Here is a 23,164-nt window from a genome sequence, read left to right as displayed (position 1 = left end):
CCCGATTATTGTTTACCTTGAAACGAGCTACAAAACTACCAGAAAGCAATACTTATTGCAGAAGCCACGACCAAAAAAAAGTAAGCAGCTTCCTTTTCAGGCCTGTATCTTGCTCTCTTTGGGCCTCAAAGGTTCCTCCATGCCCCTCCTCTGAACAGGGCCAGGAGGCACTTAAAAGACAGGTAGGGACATGGTTTAGTGGCGCACTTGGCAGTGTTAGGTTTACAGTTGAACTCGATGATCTTAAAGGTCTTTTTCAACTTAAATGATTCTACGTCTCAGAGCTCAGGTGCCATCTATTCCAGACAGCAGTGACAATCATTCCTACAGGTCTGAACAAGGGCAGGTTTGCTGGTACATCCCATTTTTCCCAAAGATTTTGTTTTATTTTGAAGTGCACAGAGCCATATCTTGCAGCAGGTCTGACGTGCCTAGGAACATCATGGCTCTAGAAAGTCAATGGTTGCCACAGGAGAATCACTTTGGTCCAACCATGCTTTTATTTCACAAGAAATAAGACAGAAACATTTTCATGGGTAAATTCCTCCTCCTTCTTCCTTCCCTACAGCTACCTTTGTTTTTTAGCTACCTGAGTATTTTGTACTAAAATGGATTATCTCTTTCTTGCTGTGAGCCCTTTCAAAAACACCTGGTAGCCTGCAAATTAATATACACATCAGTATTACCTAGGAATAATGTGAGCAAGAATCGTGGGATGTCAGTGTCACACAAAACTAACCCGTGGGCTGGCTGCAACAATGAGACACGGGTTCGTTGGTCCTATTTTTTAACCACAGATTCAGGGGCATCTTCTCAGCTGCTTTTACTTGTCTGAGAGAAAGGATAACAGAGAGACAGTCTTGTCAAATGAATTATTCTGAAATAAGCTAAACACACACCACAGTTTGGAAATTTAATTGGTTTTGTTAGGAGATTATTTGTTACTATTGTATTCGTGTCTTTAAGTATATTCAGACACAAGTCCAGCCTTTGCCCAGCCGATTTTTATGATCCTTGACATCTGTTTAAAATTATTTAAACATCTGTTAAACGCTGTTTCCCTGTGACCATAATAAAAAGGATCCTGATGGTCAGTGCAGATCTGTCAAATGCAGGAAAACATTTGGGAAAGGGAGGGAGAGAAATGGTCCTTTCAGTTCTAGTCACACTGCATTATTCTCAGCAATCAAGGACAACAGGCAAAATACCAGGAGACAGGATGAGGTTTTGCAGTTAATAGCAGCCTAAGTGCACACACTAACCATTTATCTGGGCTCCATTACCCTTGTGCATGCATATGCGTGCTTGTTAGGGCTGCCTACAAATAATTCTGTCGGTTTACACACATACAGGACCTCTATGCAACTTCTCATATTATTTTTGTTCATAGAAAACATTCTCAGCGTCTTTTAAAGACAGAATAATACATTTCCCCAGTAAATGTGGATAACAATAATCAACAGCCAGGCAGGGAGAGCTCGCATCAGCCATCAACACGTGGGATGACCCCACACAGGACCTACTGCGACCGTCGCTGCCTCTGACACTGCACAATGGGCAGCTTTTGCCGAGATGCGTGAAGGTAACGGCAGATGCACAGGCAGACAGCTGGCATCCCAAATGAAACACAGCCATGCACAGAGTGACTTCTTTGGCTTTAAGCAGGGAGAAGAAGACTGAGTTAGCCACAGAGACAACCTGCAGGGCTGTGGACACTCTGGCAGTCCTGCGAAGAGGGCCTCAGCTGGCAGGGCAAGCCTCGAAATGAGATGGGGATGCTACAGAAACTTACATTCTTCCAAAATAATTTTCCAAAAGCTAACTCAAAGACGTTAACATAGAGAAAGATTTTAAGACATTTTACCCTCTCAACAGAGGGCTGACAGGAGGTTCTGCGTTTGCCTCCCAGAACCATCAGTGGACACCCAGAAGATTAAAAGCACACTCAGCAGGACTGGAACTAACAGGCTTCCTCTTGAAAACTTCGCAAGAGGCAAACAAACAGTTCTCAAGAAACCAAGTTACACAGTGCAAGTGCGCAGAATAAGCCATGAAAAGAACTGCAGGCGGCAGGCAGGGAGAGCGGTGGCAGGAGGCACCCTGCAGCCTCTCAGAGGGCAGGGGAGAGGTGGGTCCAGGCAACGACTCCTGCTCAGAAAGCAACCACAAAAGTCACATCGATACTTTCACCCTTAGAGAGCTTTGGCAATGGCGAAAGAAGACTCACAAGAAGGAGGGACTGGCAACTCAAAATATGAATGAAGAGCTGCAGTAAGCAGGTTTCATCAGACAGCACTCGAGGGGCACACAGCAAGGGGTTCCACGTCCTGTCATACACAGAGTCAGGTTCAAGCTGTGTCAGTGCAACTCACACTCAAAAGCCTTTGGCCACCCACTTGTGGAATCACTCATCTTCTACTCCTTCTGAACTCCAGCTTAAATGAAAAGGCTTTTATCACGTATAACTGCACTCTCACATAATATAAAACACTAACACCAAAACAGAAGAGGCACAATCAATAAACTGGATGGGGAACAACACAACAATAACTCTTAGAATCAAAATTTTTTTCAGTCCTTAAAGCAATTTGTGTGCTTGCCGTAACCAACGGCAGAGATGGTGGAAAAAAAAAAGCAATCGATAAAAGTTTTAAGATCTAGAGTAAGTTTTGTAATATTTGTATACAAGAAATGAAATATTTAGATTATCAGAATGTTTACAACTGCACAGACACACCATTACAGACAAAGATTACAATCCTAGGCATTTCAGTTTTATGAATTATCTTAGGTCATTTTCAGCTTAACATTTAGCCATTCAAAAATGGCTAGCGGGGGATTACTGAAGAAAAGAAGGCCTGGAAGAAATTCATGCAGAAACTAGTGAGGGTAGAATACACTTCCTGTGGTTAAATCTCTTTGAAACATTAAGCACAGCAACGCCTTAGCACCTTTCAGCTGTATCAGAAGAGAAGCAATAATGAAAGTCTGTCCATCTTCAAAGCCTGCATGAGAAACGGTGTGATTAATTTCTCATCTGTCCAAACTCTCCATGTGCTGTTAGATGTGGTTGGCAAGAGAAGCCAAGGATGGAGGCAAAGAGGAAACAGGTTACTTAGAGAAACGTGTTTAAACTCTCAGCATGGGGGTTCTCTAGTCTTCTCCCACACAATACTCTCCTCACCAGTCAAGAATGTCAGTGACCCAGAGGAAAACGTGCTACAGAAATCGCAACACACAGAGGAGAGTTCTCTGAGTCGGCACCATCGCAACCAAGACCTGAAGCAGACTTTTGTGCACTCTGCACAAAAAGCAGCCCAGGTCCTGATCGTGGCAGGTACGCACCGTACACCGTGTCCCACATACTGTCATCCTCATTGCAGGAGACTGCAAGCACGTGGACTCCTGTGGTTCTGGTGTTGAAGAAAAAGGAAAGAGTTTCCTGTCTCGCTGCAAGTTAATAGCAGCCCCAGTTGCCTCAAGCACAGGAAGCAACCCAGAAGGAGCCTGCTCCTGCAGCCCCACTGAGCCTTAGCACAGGCAGAAGTCCTTACAGGAATGCAAATCTTCCCTGGCACATCACCCTTCTTCCAGCTTCACCTCTGTTCTCTTGCCTGGGTCTGCCTGTAAGCATATGGGGCTGCTGCTCCTGCGTCTCTTTCAGAGGAGCCTGGGGACAGCGCTCTTTGAACCTGATGTAGATGAAAAGTACAGCTTGGCCTGATGCACACCGAGCTGCTGCGGCAGGCTGTGCAGCCTCAGTGCCGTGGTTACAGCTGCTTGGGCTGCGTGTTGGGAAGACTCCACCAGCAATGGCTCCAAGTACACAGAAACAGGCACCCGGTTTTAGAGGAAGCACCGCAGCCAGCTTTGAACACATCCTTCCCCTCCTCCATTCTCTCAGAAGTGAAAGAAAAAGATCTGGTGAGGGAACTAAAGAAAATCAAAAGACCCGATAGGCTGACATACCCCTTCATAAATGACACAAGACACATACCCGCAAAGCAAAACTATCAGATACACCACGCCGCAGGCCACAGCCTGATCAGGAACCACCACAGGTATCCATCAACATTTTGAACATCCCCAAAGCAGGCACAACCACAGGGGCACAAGAGCGGCTCCGAGGAGCTTATCCCTCAGCTTTGAGGGTTGTCAAAAGAGAAGAAAATGGAGAACACTAAGACAACAGGCAATCATTGCTTTTTATAGTAACACAGACTTCATTAAGACGTGATCCACTTGACTTATATCTGCTTTGACTTCTGCTGCCAAAGCAAAATCCTTGCTGCAAGATTTCAGCAAAGGTTTAAAACCTCCAAAGGCAGTAAACTCAAGGGTTTCATTAAACATGAGAAAAGCAACAAATGATACTTTCTTGGTCCCTTGTAACATAACGCGTGCTCTTTGGATTTTAAACAGGCAGATCCTACCTGAATCTCCTCATTTATGAACACAGTCCGCACACCACAAGGTAGCGAAGCCTTGTGGTATGAAACATTTTCCATAAGCACATCTAAAGATAAGGATGTTCAAGGGACATGTCGGGGGATGGACCACAAATACTACACAAAAATGCATCACAGACCGTGGATGCAGTTTTAACCTTTTTTCAATCTGAAACTCTTTTCAAAGCGCTATGTAGCAGCTTTGTGCATGTGGATGATTTTCTTGGAGAAACATAGATGGATTAGAGGAAAGCCTGGGAGCCAAGCCGGGGTGTTTGCGGGGGTGTTTTGGGGGTCTGGCCGCACGCAGCCCCCAGGACCAAGGGGAAGGTCCCAGGCTTACCAGGCTACATTAAAAATAGCAGAGGAAAGCACGCAGAGCGCGTAACAGTTGGTAGGGGATGGGGATAAACCGGGATGTGGGAGCCGTAATATGAATTCACCAAATATTTTTAAACGCGTTTAACTACAGGCCGTAATAAACACTTTAATGCCGATTACAGCTGTCTGCTCGCTGCTAAATTTAACACCATCTAAGCGTTTAATGCCGTGTTTTTCCCTGCGAACAGCGGCGCAGCGGAGCCGAACCGGCGCTTCCCGAGCGAAGAGGCGGCGGGGAGGAATCATCGATCCGTGCGGCATCGCGGCGAGAGGAGGGAGAGACCCCAGGGAAGGGCAGGGGAGCCCAGGGGCCTTTCCAAAGGAGCCGCATCCCCTTCCCAGCACAGAGACGGCAGACGCCGCGAGTCCCGGGGGGAGAGAGCTGCGCCCGGACCGGAGGGAGCGGGGAGAGGGACCCGCGGGATAGGGGGGGACCCCGCACAGCCCAGGGGACCCACCAGCAGAGAGGGACCCCGCAGCCCGCCGGGGGGAGACACCCTGCAGAACAGAGGGGTCCCCGTAGGGCGGGGGGGAACCCCGCAGAACAGAGGGAGGACGCAGCAGCCCAGGGGACACAGCAGACGAGAGGGACTCCGCAGCTCAGGAGGGACCCCGCAGCCCTGGGGGGGGATCCCTAAGCCGAGAGGGGTCTCGCAGAACAGGGAGGGGACCCGCAGCCGAGAGGGATCCGCCGCCCCGCGCCGCCCACCTGGTCTGCGAGCTTGAGCACGGCCATCCTGCGCCCATGCGGCTCGGCGAGCGCCACCCGCGATGCTGCAGCGGCGGCTCCGCTCGGGGCCGCCCAGCGCAGCCCAACCCAGCCCGGCTCGGGGCCGCCCAGCCCAGCCCAGCCCAGCCCGGCTCGGGGCCGCCCCGCGGAGCGCAGGAAGCAGGGCGAGCGGGCGCCTCGCACGGGCAGCGCCGCCGCTGCAGCCGCCTTTGTTGCTGCCGGGCCCGCCCCGGGGGCGGCTCTGAGCGGCGGCTGCCCCGGGGGCACCTGCGGGAGAGCCCGGGGAGGGAGGCAGCTACCCCATCCCACCGTGGCCCAGGACCGCTGCATCCCGGCTGCAGAGGGGAAGGAGGCAGCTACCCCATCCCACCGCGCCCCGGGATCCCTGCATCCCGGCTGATGAGGAGGGAGGGAAGACGCCACCCCGTCCCGGGCTCCCTGCATCCCGGCTGTAGAGGGGAAGGAGGGAGGGAGGGAGGGAGCCAGCCCCCCCCATCCCACGGCGGCCCGGGACCCCCGCACCCCTTCTGCCGAGGACAGGGACACCGCCATCTCATCCCGGGACCCCTGTATCCCGGCCACGGAGGGAAAGGAGAGAGAGGGAGGGAGGGAGAGAGGGAGGGAGAGAGGGAGGGACCCCTCCACCCCATCCCGCAGTGGCCCGGGACCCCTGCATCCCGGCTGCCGAAGGAGAGAAGGGAGGGAAGCAGCCACCTCAACCCATGGTGGCCCAGGACCCCGTATCCCGGCTGCTGAGGACAGGGACTCTGGCACCCCATCCCAATCCCGTCCTGTCCTGTGGCAGCCCAGGACCCTGTATCTCAGCTGCTGAGGACAGGGACCCCACCACCCCATCCTCATCCCATCCCATCCTGTGGCAGCCCAGGACCCTGCATCCTGGCTGCCGAGGGCAGGGACCCCATCTCGCCATCCCCACCTGGAAGCGGGCAGCCCAGGACCCCCATCCAGCTCCAGCCTGGCGGGAACTCACCCCACTTCACTCCCGCAGGGACCAGGAGCTTCAGCCCCACCACAGCTGCCACCACGCAGAGGGACCCAAGTCCCTGGAAAAGGGGAAGCCGAGGCCTTTGCCTTTCCCTTTTCTCCATGTGGGTGCATATGCAGAGGAGCCAAGTGTTCATCAAATTCCATCAAACTGGCACAAGTGGCAAAGGGAAGGCCAGACCTGACATCAAGTCTTTCAGCTGATTTTGATTTATACACTTTGAACAGCTGCCTTGCAAGAACCCGGTAACTCCTGACAAGTTCAAATCTTTCAATACTCACTATATTATTTCACTTTTCAAGGACCAGCACAGCAGATAAAAAGAAGCACAGTTTAAGTAAGCAAGCAAGCCGGGCAGTGTCTGCCCCGTGCTGCAGAGGAAAGTGAGCATCATCCCGTGTTCCTGTCCACCTGAGGGAAGCTGTGATTCCACCCTCAGATCTGTCCCTATAGAGGGACTGCACAGCCAAGCATGTAAGTGGGGGGGAACAAGCATAAAGGGGTAAATTCCTGCCCCTCAGAGATGATGAGCTGAATCCCTAGAGCATGTCATTAGACTAAAATCATTAGCAGAACTTGCAAACACATTGAAGGTAATGAGGGTAATTACATTTTTCCAAGGACACCTAATTGAAGATCAAAGGATGGAAGATCCCCTCTTCCCCTCCCCTGTTGCACAGTGGTCAGGTATTTCCCCACAAGTCCCCTCCCCTGCAACATATCCCATATATCTGTGATTTTCAACACTTGATTACAGAATGGGGTGACTTTAAGTAGTTAATAAAAAAGAGAAGTGCCTTCTGTGGGAGATAAACCAATCCAAGAAGGAAACAGATGTTGGTTTCAGGCTTCTGAGGCATCATTATAAATGAGGCTTAAAAAAACCCATGCAAGTTACAACACATTTTGACTCCATCTATTTTAAAGGGGTCTTAAAGGAAAGTCAGTGTTAATATAAATCAAACTTTTAAAGGAAAAAAATTAAAAAGCAGCAAGAGAATCCAGTACCTGTTAGAAACACATGAACTTGGACAGTTTTTGATATCTTCACGCCTTATGGTCTTCGTCATGCCAGAACACTTAGAAGCACTACGCTTGCAGCAGTAGATTTGCTCTGTGTCAAACTACGCACTAAGACGGGCAGTTGGCAGCGCTGCACTGCTGTGCGCAGCGGACCAGAGCCTTTTCTGCATCTCACTGATTCAATCCAGAAATTCTGCTCTGACAGTCTGCTCCCAGGATCTGTTGAAACATGCACTCAACACACAGGGGTCAGAAGTAAGCAGAAGTTCACTTCCTGCTGAGAGCAACCAAAAGAAGAAAAGAACAGGGAAAATGGAAGGAACTTTCAGCATCATAAGGAAAGGTCTAGTTTGCTATTTCTGTTGTAAAGGCCTGTTTCCAAGGACTTAGCATTCATCATAGCGTTTTTTCCTGCAGTTAAACTTGGTGGCTATGTAAGGAAAATGATTTTTCAGATTTGCTTTGTGGTCTCCTCATTTTCTCATCTAAGAATCTGGTACAAACATAGTACATTCTTTGGGACCCCAAACAACCTCCTGCCACGGAGCCAAGCTGATGAGATGCCATCAGAACTCTGCTGATGCAGTAGGTGCCCAGCTGCTTGGGAGTAGATAATTAGGGTAGACGCAAGCTAGTGTTAAAATATTTTTCCAAAGGTTTTTGTTCCCAACAAGCACAGTTGCGTGCCAGCTCCTCTTTCCCAGGCCCCACGGGATGGTGTCTGGGAAGACCAACCAACTACCGTGCTGTTCCATGGGAGGGATCCCCTGGGGCACGCAGGACAACAGAAAAAATGTTCCCATCCCATATTAACTGGGCAGCATTCAGTTTAGAGAGGTCCTTACAATTATATTTACACTATCTATTTAAAGTATCATTTGTGTGAACCGCCAAGATTAGTCACAGTGCTACAATTATTCCCAGAGTAAATGAATCCAAAGATTTCAGTGAAAGTACAACATCCTCCTCTCCTGTTCACAAAACAGCACCAACAACCACGTTACTGGCATCTGACTTACCGTGTGAAGCAACTCCCTTTTCTGAGCTGTTTTACTCACCAACCTTTTAGCCCTGACCTGTACATAACAGTAATTTCATAGCACACTGTCATGTGAAAGATGTATTGTGCTCAACTGCCTTTTCTAGGAAGAATAGGCACAAAGATGTTTGTATCCAGAGCTAATTTTTCAAGTAACAGTCATACCTGCAGCTCTCAAACCTGCAGGACTATATTGACTTTCCATACTGAGACATGAACAATTATCAACCAAACAGGTGTGCAATAGCCCTAATAAGAATACATTGAGCTTGCCAGACATTGTTGTCTTGGATTAAAGCTGTACTCGAAAAGGAAAAAGCCCTAGGGCTACACTGGGCCTCTGTCAGGGAGATGGAAAGAAACCCTCTAAGGATGACTGGTGCATTTGTTCCTTACTGACCTGGGTCCGATCCTCAGAAGATCCTGTGCGTGCAGTTGAAACACTCTCCCATTACATATTTTAAAAAGCAAAATAGGGATATGAAGCCTTGAACTTCAGCACTTAAGCAATTTCTGGCCAACAGTAAAGAAGAACAAAACGACTCCAAATATTTTGTAGTTGCCCATACTGAGATCTCTTGATCTTCTGGCCACAACACAATAGGGCTCTACTGGCCCACTGTAATGTCCCTCTACCTTTTTTTCCCTCCTTTTTTTTTTCCCTGTCCCCAGCAAAACCAAAGTTCCTCCAGTTCCATCTGAAACTGGATGAACGCCATTTGCTATAGTCATACATGTATGAGACACTTCCTCATTCAGAATTTGTGTCAGGAAAGCACTTAGCACTTTTACACCCACCTGAGCTCAGCAAAACTCCCAGGCACGCTTAGATTTAAGCACATGACTTCAACAGAACTTAACCATCATCACAATTGATCTGCCCTTTGTTAAGATCTCACATGCTACTTTCACGAGGTGTAAGTGCAAGTCTCAGTTTGGGCACTGACTTAGGACTTGAGAGACTCATCATCAATTCTCTCCTGTGCCACAGTGTTCCTGCGCAGTCCTGAGTGAGGAATCTGGTTCCATGGTGCCTGGCTTCCTGCTTGTACAAGGATGTTCTCCCACCCGGTGAGGTGCAGCGCACAGACGGCTGGGGAAGGAACCCAGCTGAAGGCTTCCCTCATAGACTTCGTGTTAAAACTTCTCATGCAGCAGGAGGAAAACAATATCTGGGAGCTGCACCAGAGGAAAAGAATGTTACCTCATTGAAATAAATCCATTTGCACTGTACGTAAATGCTACAAAGAACCTGGATGTGGGTGGGAAGCGGGTGAAGAAACAGAGCACAAGAGCAAGGTCAGGAGTGCCCCTGCACCACCGTTCCTTCTGCAGCAAAACAAAGATGTCTGCAAATCGTCTGCTGGATCCTGACAAGCACCCCTGCATCTTGGATAGACAGATCACTGCATTAGTCTGATATTTCCATAGCCTAACAGGATGTGGTCACTTTAAGGCAGCCACAAGTCTGCACCACCACCCTCCTCCCTGCTCCTGCTCTGAGCAGCAGCGGCAGGGGAAGGGCTCGGCTCTGTCTTGCTCTCCAGACTCAGGTCTGCTGCTGTATTTAAGCCTGATGATCACTCACAGATGGATGGTGCGATGTTTCCTAGATGTGTGTTCGGCTCCTGCCTTGTGAAAAAAGCTGAAGTACAGTCAGCATGTTCCTTAGCAGTGTTTGTTTACCACAAATGAAAGACTGGACCAGTGGCAGAAGACACATTTGTTATCTCTAACCATTTCTGATGACTTCAAATATCTAGCATGCCTCTGCTCTCTACCTGTTGCCTCGCCTCTAACAGCAGCAACACCCTGGTGTGCCTCCTTCCCCCTTACAGACTCAGTGGGAGTCAGATGTGAGTGATGTATGTGCATCATTACCAGACCGCAGTGGTGGAAACAAGAAAAAACATACAGAGCTGTGTGAAGTTGAAATAGAAGGGCAAACACAGGCCACAGCAGGAGACTGGGCGAGCAAAATACAAGAGATGGTAACTAATTATTGCTGTCACCATCTCCCCCTCTGCCCGGCTACAACACTCAGGGTGATTGGGAGGCGGTAGGGAGGCAGTCACCTCAAAAGATGCTTCAGTCTGCCTGTCACTGCCCTCTCCCTTCTGTTTTATTATGATTTATTTCCACAAGGTGGAAAAATCAAACAATATTAAGCAATCCATGGATAAGGGCAGAGAGGGGAGAAGGGGAAACCTTGGCAGCACCTCCTCTTATCCAGACACAGGCCTCCTCTCATTTCAAACACTTTTTGATTATACTTCCACAGCTGTGTAGTTAATACACGGAGAGGCTTAGACAGTCGATCCAATTGGAAACTGTGAATTCAAAGCTGAAAATACAACTATTGCAGCCGTCTGCTGTGTTAATCAAAAAGGAACAAACACTCTCCCATATGTTAAGGTGTTCTCACAGCTGGTCTTAGCTAGCACCTCTCTTGCAGATGTAACTGAAACCAGTTCTAGGCATTGAAAACAGAAGACGAATTAAGGTAGATGACAAACAGACAGGTTGAGCTGGGTCAACTCCTTTCTGGTTACACCAGTCTATAAATGAGTCTCTGCAAAAGAGGATTTCAGACAGTAGCAAGCATCAGGCTCACTTCAGTTCTTAAAGCAACATGTTAGTGGCCTGTGCACATACACACATACTTTTACCATCCCCGACAAGAGACTGGAACATTATTTTCAGCAATTTGTCACGTAGCCCTGTGCTCAATCTAGAAACCAGGTAAGTCAGTAGAAAGACACACTGATTTCCATAGGCTTTGGACAAAGTTTCAGAGGACGCAGTGAGGACAGGACAAGGGGTAAGAAAAAAACTACACTTTTTGCTGCCTTGTGTTGGATAAAGTGGGCTGGCCAGAGACATCTGTGTTATTTTACTGCTTGTTTGGGGGTTTTACTTCTATCTCCTACCCTTCTTTCCTGGGAAATATCAAGTTATCTGATTCTGCCTTAAGTTTTCCAACAGACAAAAAAAAAAGAAACCAATCCGCTCCAAAAAACCCTACACACAACAAGAAAAAAAATCCACATTGGACACTTCAGCACACTATGGAGCTTCTTGCCTGGCTGGGGAGTCTGGACTCTGCGCCAGAACAGACTCTCTACCAACTAGTGCTAAGGTATTGGAGTTAAAAAAAGGAGAGAAAAAAATGCAGGGAAAAAAAAAGGTTGAGGAAAGCCAAGTTAGCAAAGAGGAACGTTCAGTATTTAAATTTTCTGTTCTCAGCCATGTATATACCCATTTATGGGTGTATATACAATATCTTAAATCTCCTGTGCCATTAATCTTCTAGGGGAAATAAGGAGAGAAATTAGAAGGCAGAAGAAAAGTATGTTTAGGGCTCCCTTGTGCAGAGTGTAAGTATATAAGAGTTTCAGTATTCCAATCCTGCCTGCCCTGCCCCTCCAAATCTGGACGACAGTCTTTGGACTTTAAAAGCAGCATCTTCCAGTACTCACGGTCTGAAGTGATTCATCAGGTTTGAAATACACTTCTTTAATCTAAATCCTCATTTTCCACTGATTTAGATTTTGAAATATGCCCAACCTTTAAAGAATTCTGCAAATGGTCCCCAGGGGGTTGGATTCCAGTTACACTGAAACATCCTGTGTACCCCTCAGAGTGCAACATTGGGTAGCTGCACAAGCTTTATTTATCTAATGAGTAACACTCATAAGAAAGATATCAATAGTTCAAACGGAGACTACCCCAACCTCTCTTTATACACTCACTCCACCTAAATAACCTACAGCAATTAGCTATCTGTAATCACTAGCTTTGAAGTCTCTTTTTTACTTTGAGCCTCAACATGGAATTCATTGACCCATCAAGCTATCACAAAATACCAAGTTTTAATCTCAGTTGCATCAGGACATCATAATTACTTTAATATAAGTTTTGCTGTCCTTGGATCTTCTCACTTCTCAGTCTCTGCATAATCTTCCCTTGTCTGTCTCTGGGTACAGTTTATGGGACACTGATGGATGCATGTCAGCAATGCTGAAATCTATCAGCCAAAACAGAGAAATTCTGGGAAGAAAGAAACAGGTCAGTTGTCCAAGGTTGCGGTTTTGGAAGTGAGGAGAATTGCACAAGCTGATAGAAAATAGACAGAAATCCGTATCAATCTGTTCTCAGTGTGCCGAGAGGAACAAAGGCCCTTTGTCTGAGCCTCTGCCAGGATCTAACAAGTCCAACACCAGCTCTAAGACCCAGGTAAGATTCAGAACTGTTCTGCTAGGGAAGTCCCATCTCCAAACTCAACTAAATTTTTCACCAGCAAGAGATTTCATTTTTCAAGTCACACAAAGAAAGAAATACCACCCCTAAAGTTGCATTTAATGAGAAGGGGTGTGGAAGTAGACAGCGACTGACAGGCAGCTGCCACCAAGGAGGGAGCAGCACTGCAGTAGTTTTCTCTCTGATGTTAAAGTTTAGTTCATAATCCAAAGGGAAAGTTTTTTCCCTTCTATCAGAGAAGTTATGTGGCCAAGAGCTCTGTGGGGAGAATGATGTGACAGAGGGTGTTAGCAACTTCATTTTTGGAGGAATGCTGGAAGTCTGGATTAAGATCACATCCGCTGGATGAAAGCTAATGGAAAGAAAGCAGCCTAATAGACTGTAGTCCATGTTGCTTTGTGGTTAAATACAAAACGTGCTGTGCAGTACTATAAACTCCCTAAAAAAAAAAAGAAAAAGGGAACACTAGATAAAAACCTTGCAGAATGAAGGTATGTGATGTAAACCAATTGAAATATCTGAATACACTGACACAGAGATGAGAATTTATGATTGGTTTTCAGGAGAACAAAGCTGAGGGAACAAAGGGTAAACTTACTATAGTACTGGCTCACCTCAAGTTAGCTGGATCAACACCGGCCATGCTAAAACCAATAGATGTCACAATTCTCCCTAGAAGATAAATCAGAAATAGTCATTATATACTCTTTTGCTGTAGCAATACCTGAAAACAACAGAAAGCCAGTACTGTCACAGGCCACAGTCTTGTCTGCAGCTGAAAGCGGGTGATTGGGCTCAGCTCCATGTGTCTACAAAAGGCAGAAAGCCAGAGGAATAGCCAGCAGAGCTCTGAAAATAAGCAGAAACACCAAGCTCTTTGGGGCACAGAATCAATTGAAGGGGCAGGCTTGGAAAGAGTTTGTTCTGCATTCAGAAACACAACCATCTACACTCTCCTGCAAATTTAAAACAACATCACACGTCATAGCTGATTCACAGGAGTTTCTTCTCTCCGAAAATAATTCTGCCAACCCCAAATTTCATCCTGCCACTCATGCAATAAAATAAAACAGTGTTTTGCTTCCAACTTTTCTAGTGCCTGGTCCAACGGAAGTTTGTATCCCAATGCTTGGCCAACTGTACGAGTCGCCATACAGGCTGAAGAGAGCAAAGTTCCTCCTCTGAAGAGCACAAACCTTTGGCACACAAGGAACAAAGGCAATGCAGCAGCACAGTTATCCTAGTTCACTTTTAGTGAATTTTACCTTACATGTTTCATAACTGCTACAGAGACTTGTGTCAATCAACACTGACAGCACTGATTCTGAAGTGTGTCCTGGTAGTTCTTCAGGTCATACATAGTGAGATGTTTTATTCCTCATTATAGCTACTTCCTGGTTGAAAACTGGGATTTGACTCTTTGCAATTGTTTATACTGTAAGACTGAGAGAGGAAAAATCCATTTTTCTTTCTGTGCTTCAGTTAAAGGAGGAAATAAGTAACATGAGCCATGAAAGGACTTTGATCCAGAACTAGGGAATGTAAATGCTTTACAGATGCCAAATAAGGATGTCTCCAAAGAAAATGAAAACAAAGCATTCTGTACCCCAATCCCCTTTCATTTCCAAACAAGGTAATGGAAGGAGAATTTTGTAATAATTTGATGGAAGTTCCATTTCTCCAAGAGGTTGTTCTGTTTTTAATAATTACTGCATACAGTCATCAGAATAAACAACTGATTGTTCTGACAGGGGCTTATTGTGTTCCTGGGATGGAAAATTTTTTCTTTAGATCAGAAGTGTTTCTTAAAGCCCTACAGTAACTGCAATGAACTTAGTGAAATTATGGCCTCCACAACACATCCCAGGGAAGGCCACAGGACTTACTGGCACTAGCAAAGCCCATGCAGAAAGTGCCATGAATAGGAAGATCCTGTGGTTGACCAGTTTTATTTGTATTGGACTTCTGGGTGGCACATGACTTAGAAACCCAGCACCAACATCAGTTCATCTCGCACGTTCCTTACCACAACGCGGCCTCTGTGGGTAAGAGCTGCTGAGAGTTTTCAATAAACATATCAAAAAGATCCAGACTGAAATATGAAACATTTCCAACTAAACCCAACTTTCCCTCTAAGAAACAAGGAGCCCGCCCTCTATTTATGTGTGTTGGAACAAGGTATCTGAGAGAAAAGTCATGACTCCAAGACTGAGTAACTTTTGTTGCAGTCCACTCAAATCCCTTTGAAGCGTATTTGTCTTTCGACGCAGCTTTTTAGAGCTCATACAATGTGACTATCTGCTGTATGTTTTGAAAAATAATGTGAAGTACCCTTTACATATGCAGAACACAATAGTTTAAGATCTTTTGGCACTGTATAGTCTTATACATGCATTTTGCACAATATTTTTAAACAAAGGATAGAATAAATAATGCTCAACGCACGTGCCTGGCCCCAAGATAAAAATCTATGGATTCAACCCACACAGATGAGCCCTGTGCTTGAATGATGCCTCGGGGACATTTGTAAGGTTCTGCATGAGTGCAGATGTCTTCCCTGCTCCTCTTGCAAGATCAGAAGATTGGGTCAATGGCTGTGCTCCAGATAATGTCACTATTTAACATCTCCAGACATAATCACAGATACAGCTACAAGAATAAAGTGGGTCAGAAATGAGCTTCTAAGCTTAGGGTACAGCTGCCTTACTCCCCTCTAATTCCCTAAATCCCACAGCACAGCAAGAATGAAAACACACCTTGCCTGGAGAAAAACAATGCCGTGAAGAAGCCAGTGTTCAGGTATAGGCGATGAATGCTATGCTTAGAAATATCAAACCTCCATCCTTGGGGAATGGTAAGGTCATCCCATTACCTCTCAAAAACAAATAGTGTGAACGCATCAGGATGTAACTTTTTTGACTGTTTACTTCACATTAAAAATAAATCTGTGTTTGTGTACTACTACTGATGATTTAATAATGCATTAACATCTTACCTCTGCTGTACAGCCACGGCAGAAGTAACTAGCACTTAGAATAAATCACACCCCTATCACGCAGCACTTCCTAGAAGGTTTTGCAGTTCCTTTAGTGCAGGAAACAACATGTTTCAGGACAGTATCTCAGTGATTCCATGACTTTATGTGTTGACTATGCAGGAAACTAACTTTCCAAAGAGCATGTTATGGATTCAAAACCACTTACGTGAAAGTAGAGAGGAGAACACTGTCAGAGATGCAGGAAATGCTATGCCTGTATTGCTAGAATGCTCCCCACTAAACAGCAACATCTTGAACCAGTATGCCAAGTAGGGCAGAGTGGTTTTAATCACGACGGTCTGCAATTCAGCATGAGACTCCTTACTAAGTCCTCCACATCACACTGCTGATTTGCTAATGGCTTAAGATAGCTGACAGCAGGCTGGACTCTTCCTTTCCAGCATCAGGACAGATGGCCCGAGTTCACTCCAGCAACTCAGTTTAGCTGATATGCAAAAAGAAACACTAAGAAACATTCTTATCACAGCCAAGTTCTAGAAAGGAAAGGGAACCTGCCTCCTGAAGGATGGAAAGCATTGTTCTGCCATAGTAAATAGCACCAGCTGTGCTCTCCAATGTCTTCCTGTGGGCAGAGCGCTGGGGAGAATCCACACTAAATGTGCCTTGCAACAATTTGCCCCAGACACAAGTAAATGTTCAAATTTTCAACAGCTACTAAATTGCAACATTTCTTAGACTGCTTGAATATGAAAGAGAATAAAACAGATCGATGGTTTAGTGGCGAACTTGGCAGTGTTAAATTACAGTTGGACTTGATGATCTTTTCCAGCCTAAATGATTCCATGACTCTATTCTACGATCCACTTCAATATCACTGGAAGAAGGAAGAGGAAGTCGTTGCAAGCATCACTGGCACAGCACTCCCCGCTGCGCACAGCCCAGGTGCTCTGACTGGGTGGCCTCAAGTGACTCTCACAGGATTTAGAGTGGATTTACTGCCTCAGGCATGGCTTGCAAACCTACTTCGCCTGGTCTCCTCCGAGGTCAGAGCCTGGCACTCATTCTGGCAGGCCCTAAAACTACCACTAAGCCCATTGTTTCCCCAGTAGAAATGCTTTCTTCCTACAGATATATTCTTTTGAAAACTCAGGTAGAAAGCATCAACTTTCAGGGTAGTTAACAGTAGTTAAAATGAAAGAGAGAACTTCACAAACTAACTACATACAATGTACACACAGAGAAAGTGCAAAAGAACAGCAGATGACAGTGATTATTTTCATGCCAAATACATTTTCCTCCTATTTTCTTTGCAGGACCAATGCTTCAGCCAGTACCTCTGCTATTCTGATACCACCTCTTGGAGACGGTACAACTGTCCTCTAATTTATGGCAGGATCCCTCTGACTCCCCTTAGACTAGTTTCCATGAACTAAGTGTGACAATTTCTGTTTTCCAGAAAAGATTGGCAATGGAGCCACTGAGCAAATCCTTCAGCAGAGCAGGAAGTCCCAGTACCCAGTCCTGCGCTTTTATCGCTATGCGCTGCTCCTTCTTTACACCCACATTTGCCTGATTTCAAGCACATAAATCAAACTTTTGACAAGACAACACACAAGGTGTGCTAGACAGCTCCACATTTTAAACCTTAATTAAAACAGCAAAGCAAAGCTGTTTGCTTGTTAAAACCCTTATTCTACGTAACACTGGACTAAGAACTCAGACCTTAACTCTCCATCCTGAGGAAATATATTCTGAGGTAAACAAGAAAGCGTTTGAGCTAAACAAAGCAGTAGCAGGTACCTTAAGCGAAGTCCAGGACTACTATCTTGATTAGGATACCTGGAGTTTTGGTTTGGTTTTAAGTCATACAAAACGAACGTGATATAAGAAGAAAATGATCCAGTTAAAGAGGAAAATAGTACAAGTAAAAAAAAATATAAAAATTGAACATGTTTGAAGTAAAAAGTTAAAAATAATCGCTTGTCAACTGAGTTGCTAAGAGAACTGAGCAGGGTCGACAGTTACAACTTTTGTTTATCAATGGAAAGAGCACACATTCCTGAAATAGGGGAGAATAAATTAACGGACCCCACGCGTTTACACAGAGATGATTTGCAAGCAGTGGTAATACAAGTATTACAATCAGATACACGTTAATCCCTTTGGGGTGGAAAATTACAAACCATAGCAGCAACACTCCAGAGGCAGGTAACAAGGAGGCCCCAAGAAATCCCAAGGAAGCAAGAACAGAGGTAAAACCTTTAACAGATGAGTCAGGAAGTTCTTTGATAGCTGAACTGTAGAGGAAGTCTCAAAACATCTCTCAAATGGCAGCATCCAAATCCCACAGGCATCCCTCACAGCAGTGCTGACAAAGACCCTGCCTGGAGGCCTCTTCTCTGTCACTGGAGGAAGATTAAGCGCCTCAACTGGAAAGTCATTAAAAAATGACCCACTCAAAATGGATGCAATTCAAGTAACTAGCGATACCAGCTAAAATGCAAATGTGGTGGCGGTTTGACTTCGGCTGTTTTGGTGAGTTTTGGGTTGTCCTGTTAAATCCCTGCGTATCCTATACACCATAAAAAATGAGATTTTTGAAGGGTGGACAACTGCCATACTGGCATTACATAAGCACGACGGATGTAGAGCTGGCAGCTGACAAGCTGTCATCAACAGCAGACCTGCATTTCTAGCACCAAGAGAAAAAGCAACACATGAAAATGTAATAACTCTGAAAAGTCTGTATTGCAGGCCTGTCACCAGCAACTGAAACACCTGAGAGTTACCTCGACACAAAGAAGGATAGAAAGAAACCGTAACTGTCCAAAAGAGAAAAAGCAAGCTACACCTGCTATGTATGTGTTTTTTACTTGCACAGGGGCAAGTAAATGAGTATTAATACTGGCAAGATGTTGTCCCATCTCAGACCATAAATCGGAGAAAGAACTCAATACGCAAGCCATGTGAAGGCTCACACAATTACTGATTGTAACTTCCTACAAATAGGGAGCAAATGTTAAGCATACGACAGCAATCGGTAATGAAATATGTCTGTTTCTGTCAACTCCACAGGAACGTCCCACTAAAATCTTACACACACAACAATAAAAAAACATAGGATGGTGATGACCAGCAAGGAAGCATTTTGGACAAAGATGGACTTGTTCAGTAACTCAGCAAATCAGAAGCCCATTCACACCTTCAGGAGAATCACAGAATCATAGAATGGTTTGGGTTGGAAGAGACCTTTAAGATCATCCAGTTCCAAACACCTCCTCCCCCCCGGCCATAGGCAGGGACACCTCCCAGTGGAGGTGGGAATACCAGGTTAGTCAGCAAAATGCTTCAGAAAAGTAAGGTTGGGTTTCTTGTATGAATCTCGGCCAGCTGCTCTCTCAGACTCTGTGTGCAAATGGCAGGACATTTCAAACGACATCCTGAAGCACAGTATGAGCACAGAAAAAAACAAATGTCTTTATGGAAATATGGTCCTTCAGACAAACCAGGCTTTGAATCAACTACTTTTAAAAAAAGAAAAGCACACTTTGCCTTAACACCCAGTTGCAGAATGCATTTAACATGTTGGTTTGCGCAGGTAAACCCACTCCTATCAACAAGCACTTCCATCCTTAAGTTAGATACTAACAGGAAGCCCAGTTTCTAGAAGACCTCTGCCAGGCGGTTTCTCTGCAATCACCTGAAAGAGCTTCTCAAGTCACAATGTGTGACTGAATCTCCTGCCACAGAAAAGCCTGCGGTCCCTCTCCTCGAGCATCCACTGGGCACACAGCATTGCTGCCACTGTGGGAGATAACAGCTGCACAACAGAGCTGTGGAGCTCCAGCGGCAATCACAGATGTACTGCTGGGTTGGGAACAAAATGAGCCTACATCTTGTCACTAGGAAGTCGTGTTCACCATTTTCAAGAGAACAAAACCAAATGTGTTGTCTCCAGTTTTCTAAGCTTTAAATGAAAGCTCTACCTGGAAAAAAGGGTAATTGTGTCAAATGGTAACTTGTCATTTTGTTCTACAGATGCCTCACGCCAGGTTTAAGTTACCATGGTTACATCTTCTACAATAAATATCATAATAAAGACGAGGAAATAAGCAACAATTACGCCCTTGATTTTGCTTATATTTTTTACCGGTCAGGGTGGTTGGTTTCTTTAAGATACTGACACAAGACTGATAGTATTACCACTGCAATATTAGTATTCATACGCATCTGGATGTCTAATATATATTTTATTGTGGTGAGACAAATTTCTGCCCGCTCTCACTGGATGATATATACCTCCCTATCTTGTCAAAATTAATTCAGAACCCAGTGTTACAGAAATCTCAGTTGTATCTCAGCTGGGTTTTTAAGACAAATCTATTCATCAGCATGTCTGTTTTATGGAAATACAAGATGCGTGTCCAGAAACATCTGCAAACCAGTGTAGAGAATAATTAAAAGATTTTGTACGTATTTAAGTTGTTCTTATTAAATGAGGAAATAGCCTTTTTTGAAGGTCATTTCTTTGGTCTTAAAAATTCAAAACCAGGCCACCTGGTTTTCATTTCCTGGCCTACTCCTTCTGTCTCAGCTGCATACTGTGCTAGAAACAAAGGCTCCATTCTTTAATTGTGAATATCAGACGCCTTTTAACCTTCCTTCTGCTGCTAGTGCCTTGGAATGTGAAAAAGCTAATACACAATATCCTCTTTTATTAGCTAAAATAATAAATGGCCAGTTCCACTCCTTTTATCAGCCAGGCTCAAGATCCACAGATCCTTGGAGACTTAGACTTTGACAGAGACAAAAACGTATGGCTTTCAAAGCAAAATCACTGTATTTGAACATGGTTCTGTTCTACTCTTCTGGATGACAGGGAGGGATTGAGGGTCACTCTTTCTAAAGTTACCTAAAAAGAGGCTGGAAATAAGCACCTCAGACCCTTGTCACCCAGCAGTGGTTAACAGCCGTCACATCTGGTCTCAATCAAAAGCCAGTAATGAACGACAGCCAGCCTATTCCAAGGCTCGTATCATGGATGGGTTTAACACAACAAAATGGTACAGAGCATTAGGACCAGTGAAAGACAGCATTCTTCAGTAAGAAATGCGAGCTGTCAGAGGAAATGGGGCCAGGGGAGGAGACACGTACCGCTCACTGAATCACTTCAGTAGCCAGCTCAGTGCAGATGATTGCTAATAAGGAAAAATTTATCTGTCAATGGAAAGGAACACTTAGATAGTAAGGTCACCAAACCGTCCCCTACTTGTGAAAAAAAAAACCCAGGAATTCAAAATGAACAGACAAATAGATGTAGATCCTGAAGAAGATCCTAAAAACAAGCAAACAAACAAGCAAATCTCTCTTCATCAAGAAAGCAAGGTTTCAGAAAACCTGAAACTATAATTATGACCACTACCGAGAGGTCACACAGTAACTGACTTAAGTCCCATCAGAGAGTGTCCTGGGATAAACACATCAAGTCCATTAACTTACTCTCTTGTTTATTTATGCTCCATGAAACATTTGTTGCTGTTTTGCCTGCAAACAAAACAACTTATTCATAACTGCCAGAACATTTAGTCTGGGGCTTTTGCTAGGTGGGACTGCACATCACTGGGTAAAGAGGTGGCACTCCTAACCCAGTGGTGAGCTAGATCTCACAGCCAGGCTTCTGGGAGGCCTTAACAAGCCCTAGATCATCCCTCCACAGTTTTGAAGAGTACAGCTGGGAGGGGAGCACAGGGAGGGCTGCATTTAAAGCACACGGGCCAGAGAGAAAAACAGCATCGGAGGCCAGAGGCAGGAATCTCTCTCGGCTGCTACCAGTGGGGCTCAAGACTCCCCAGCATGCAGTACCCATTGATGTACAGACTTTTACCGTGATGGCGGTGAGGCACTGACACAGGTTGCCCAGAGAAGTCGTGGATGCCCCATCCCTGGAGGCATTCAAGACCAGGCTGGATGAGGCCTTGAGCAACCTGATCCAATGGAAAGTGACCCAGGGGGTTGGAACTGGATGATCTTTAAGATCCCTTCCAACCCAAACCATTCTATGATTTATACATCAGATCACAGAGGGTCACATTTACCTCTTTCACTGGCAAAGAGCGAGATTCCACAGTTGCTTCACACATGTACATTAAATAACACGCAATCACTTCACTTGTGCATCAATGCTTCTCACATTTAAAGAACCACGAAATTGAAAGCTGTTTCCTATCCCGCCCCTGTCTGTTAGCAATGAGAGTATTCATTACAACAGCTTAAAAAGGGGGAAAATCCGTTGCTTAGTTTACAGAAAAATGTATATGAGAATAATCTCTGCTGTCTGAAACCTGATTTCACAACAGCCATTGCAACAAAAGGTTTAAATAAAGTGGCCTTAAGAGACAAACTTGTGACAAGTAACCTAGAAAAAACTTGTACCATGTTATCCCTGGGAGTCACATGGACATAAAACTCATAAGGAAAACAGCTCAATTTGGTTTGTCTATAAAGCTTGTGACCGGAACATATGCCACAGTGACAACAAACATACCTAAAGATGCCAAGCATTTATCATTAAGACCACTCTGTTTATTACAACTATACCGGACTCCAGCCTTTCTTATCATGTTAGAAGATACTTCATAACGAACCATTCTGCAGAGAACAGAATCCCTTCATCAACATGAACAAAATGTTGGAAGCCTTGTTTAGATAATTTTTAAGGACTCTTAAATGCAATTTTACTTAAAAATCAGATCCATACTTTCCTGCAGAATACTTTGAAATTCCATTTTAAAAAACCAAAACCTTATGTTTGGCATCAAACTTCTCGTGAAAAAAAACTGCTGCTCCTTAAGAAATCTCAAGCCTTCTGAAAAAAGGTAACTTAAACTTTACCTTATGTCTGTAATAAGAAATGCCAGCACATTTCAGGGTTATTTGCAAACCTTTATTTACTTAAACTCCTCAACTCTACCTCAAGTAGGAACTCAGGCTTGAAGTTGCTGCGCTTTGGAATAAGCTTTCCAGCGTTCCCTCTGGAGGTACACACAAAACAGCATCACGGAAAATCTAGCATTTCAGTAAACCTCTGGCATCCAATTCCTTTTCTGGACAGGAACACCTCAACAAGCACTACCCAAATCCTACAATACAGGATCAAGAAACTGAATGTACAAAGCCACTGAGCAAGCTCCATCTCCACTTTACTTGGCAGAGGAGCAGTCCCTGTAGCTCAGGCTGGGCAGGGCAGATGGGGCTCAGCCTGCCAGTATACAGATTCAGG

At 45.2% G+C, this 23,164-nt stretch overlaps 1 protein-coding gene across 14 annotated transcripts in view; it reads right to left on the bottom strand.

Annotated features, from left to right (window-relative positions):
- Positions 1 to 7,595, bottom strand: part of ANKRD44 (ankyrin repeat domain 44) — a 135,209-nt gene extending 127,614 nt beyond the window's left edge. For 13 of the 14 annotated variants that reach the window (XM_054070444.1, XM_054070452.1, XM_054070446.1 and 10 more), the window contains exon 1: positions 5,539 to 5,659. In XM_054070444.1, the coding sequence (XP_053926419.1) occupies positions 5,539 to 5,565 (27 nt within the window). In that variant the 5' untranslated portion in view covers positions 5,566 to 5,659. Of the gene's footprint in view, positions 1 to 5,538; positions 5,660 to 7,573 lie in introns of those variants that run through there. The other variant, XM_054070449.1, reaches the window with a different exon arrangement.
- Positions 7,596 to 23,164: the final 15,569 nt, after the last annotated feature.

Source organism: Cuculus canorus, chromosome 6, assembly GCF_017976375.1.
Source record: "Cuculus canorus isolate bCucCan1 chromosome 6, bCucCan1.pri, whole genome shotgun sequence".
In the NCBI taxonomy this organism is placed as follows: domain Eukaryota; kingdom Metazoa; phylum Chordata; class Aves; order Cuculiformes; family Cuculidae; genus Cuculus; species Cuculus canorus.
The sequence above is the reverse complement of the archived record's forward strand: the minus strand, read 5'-3'. Positions and strand labels throughout refer to the sequence as shown.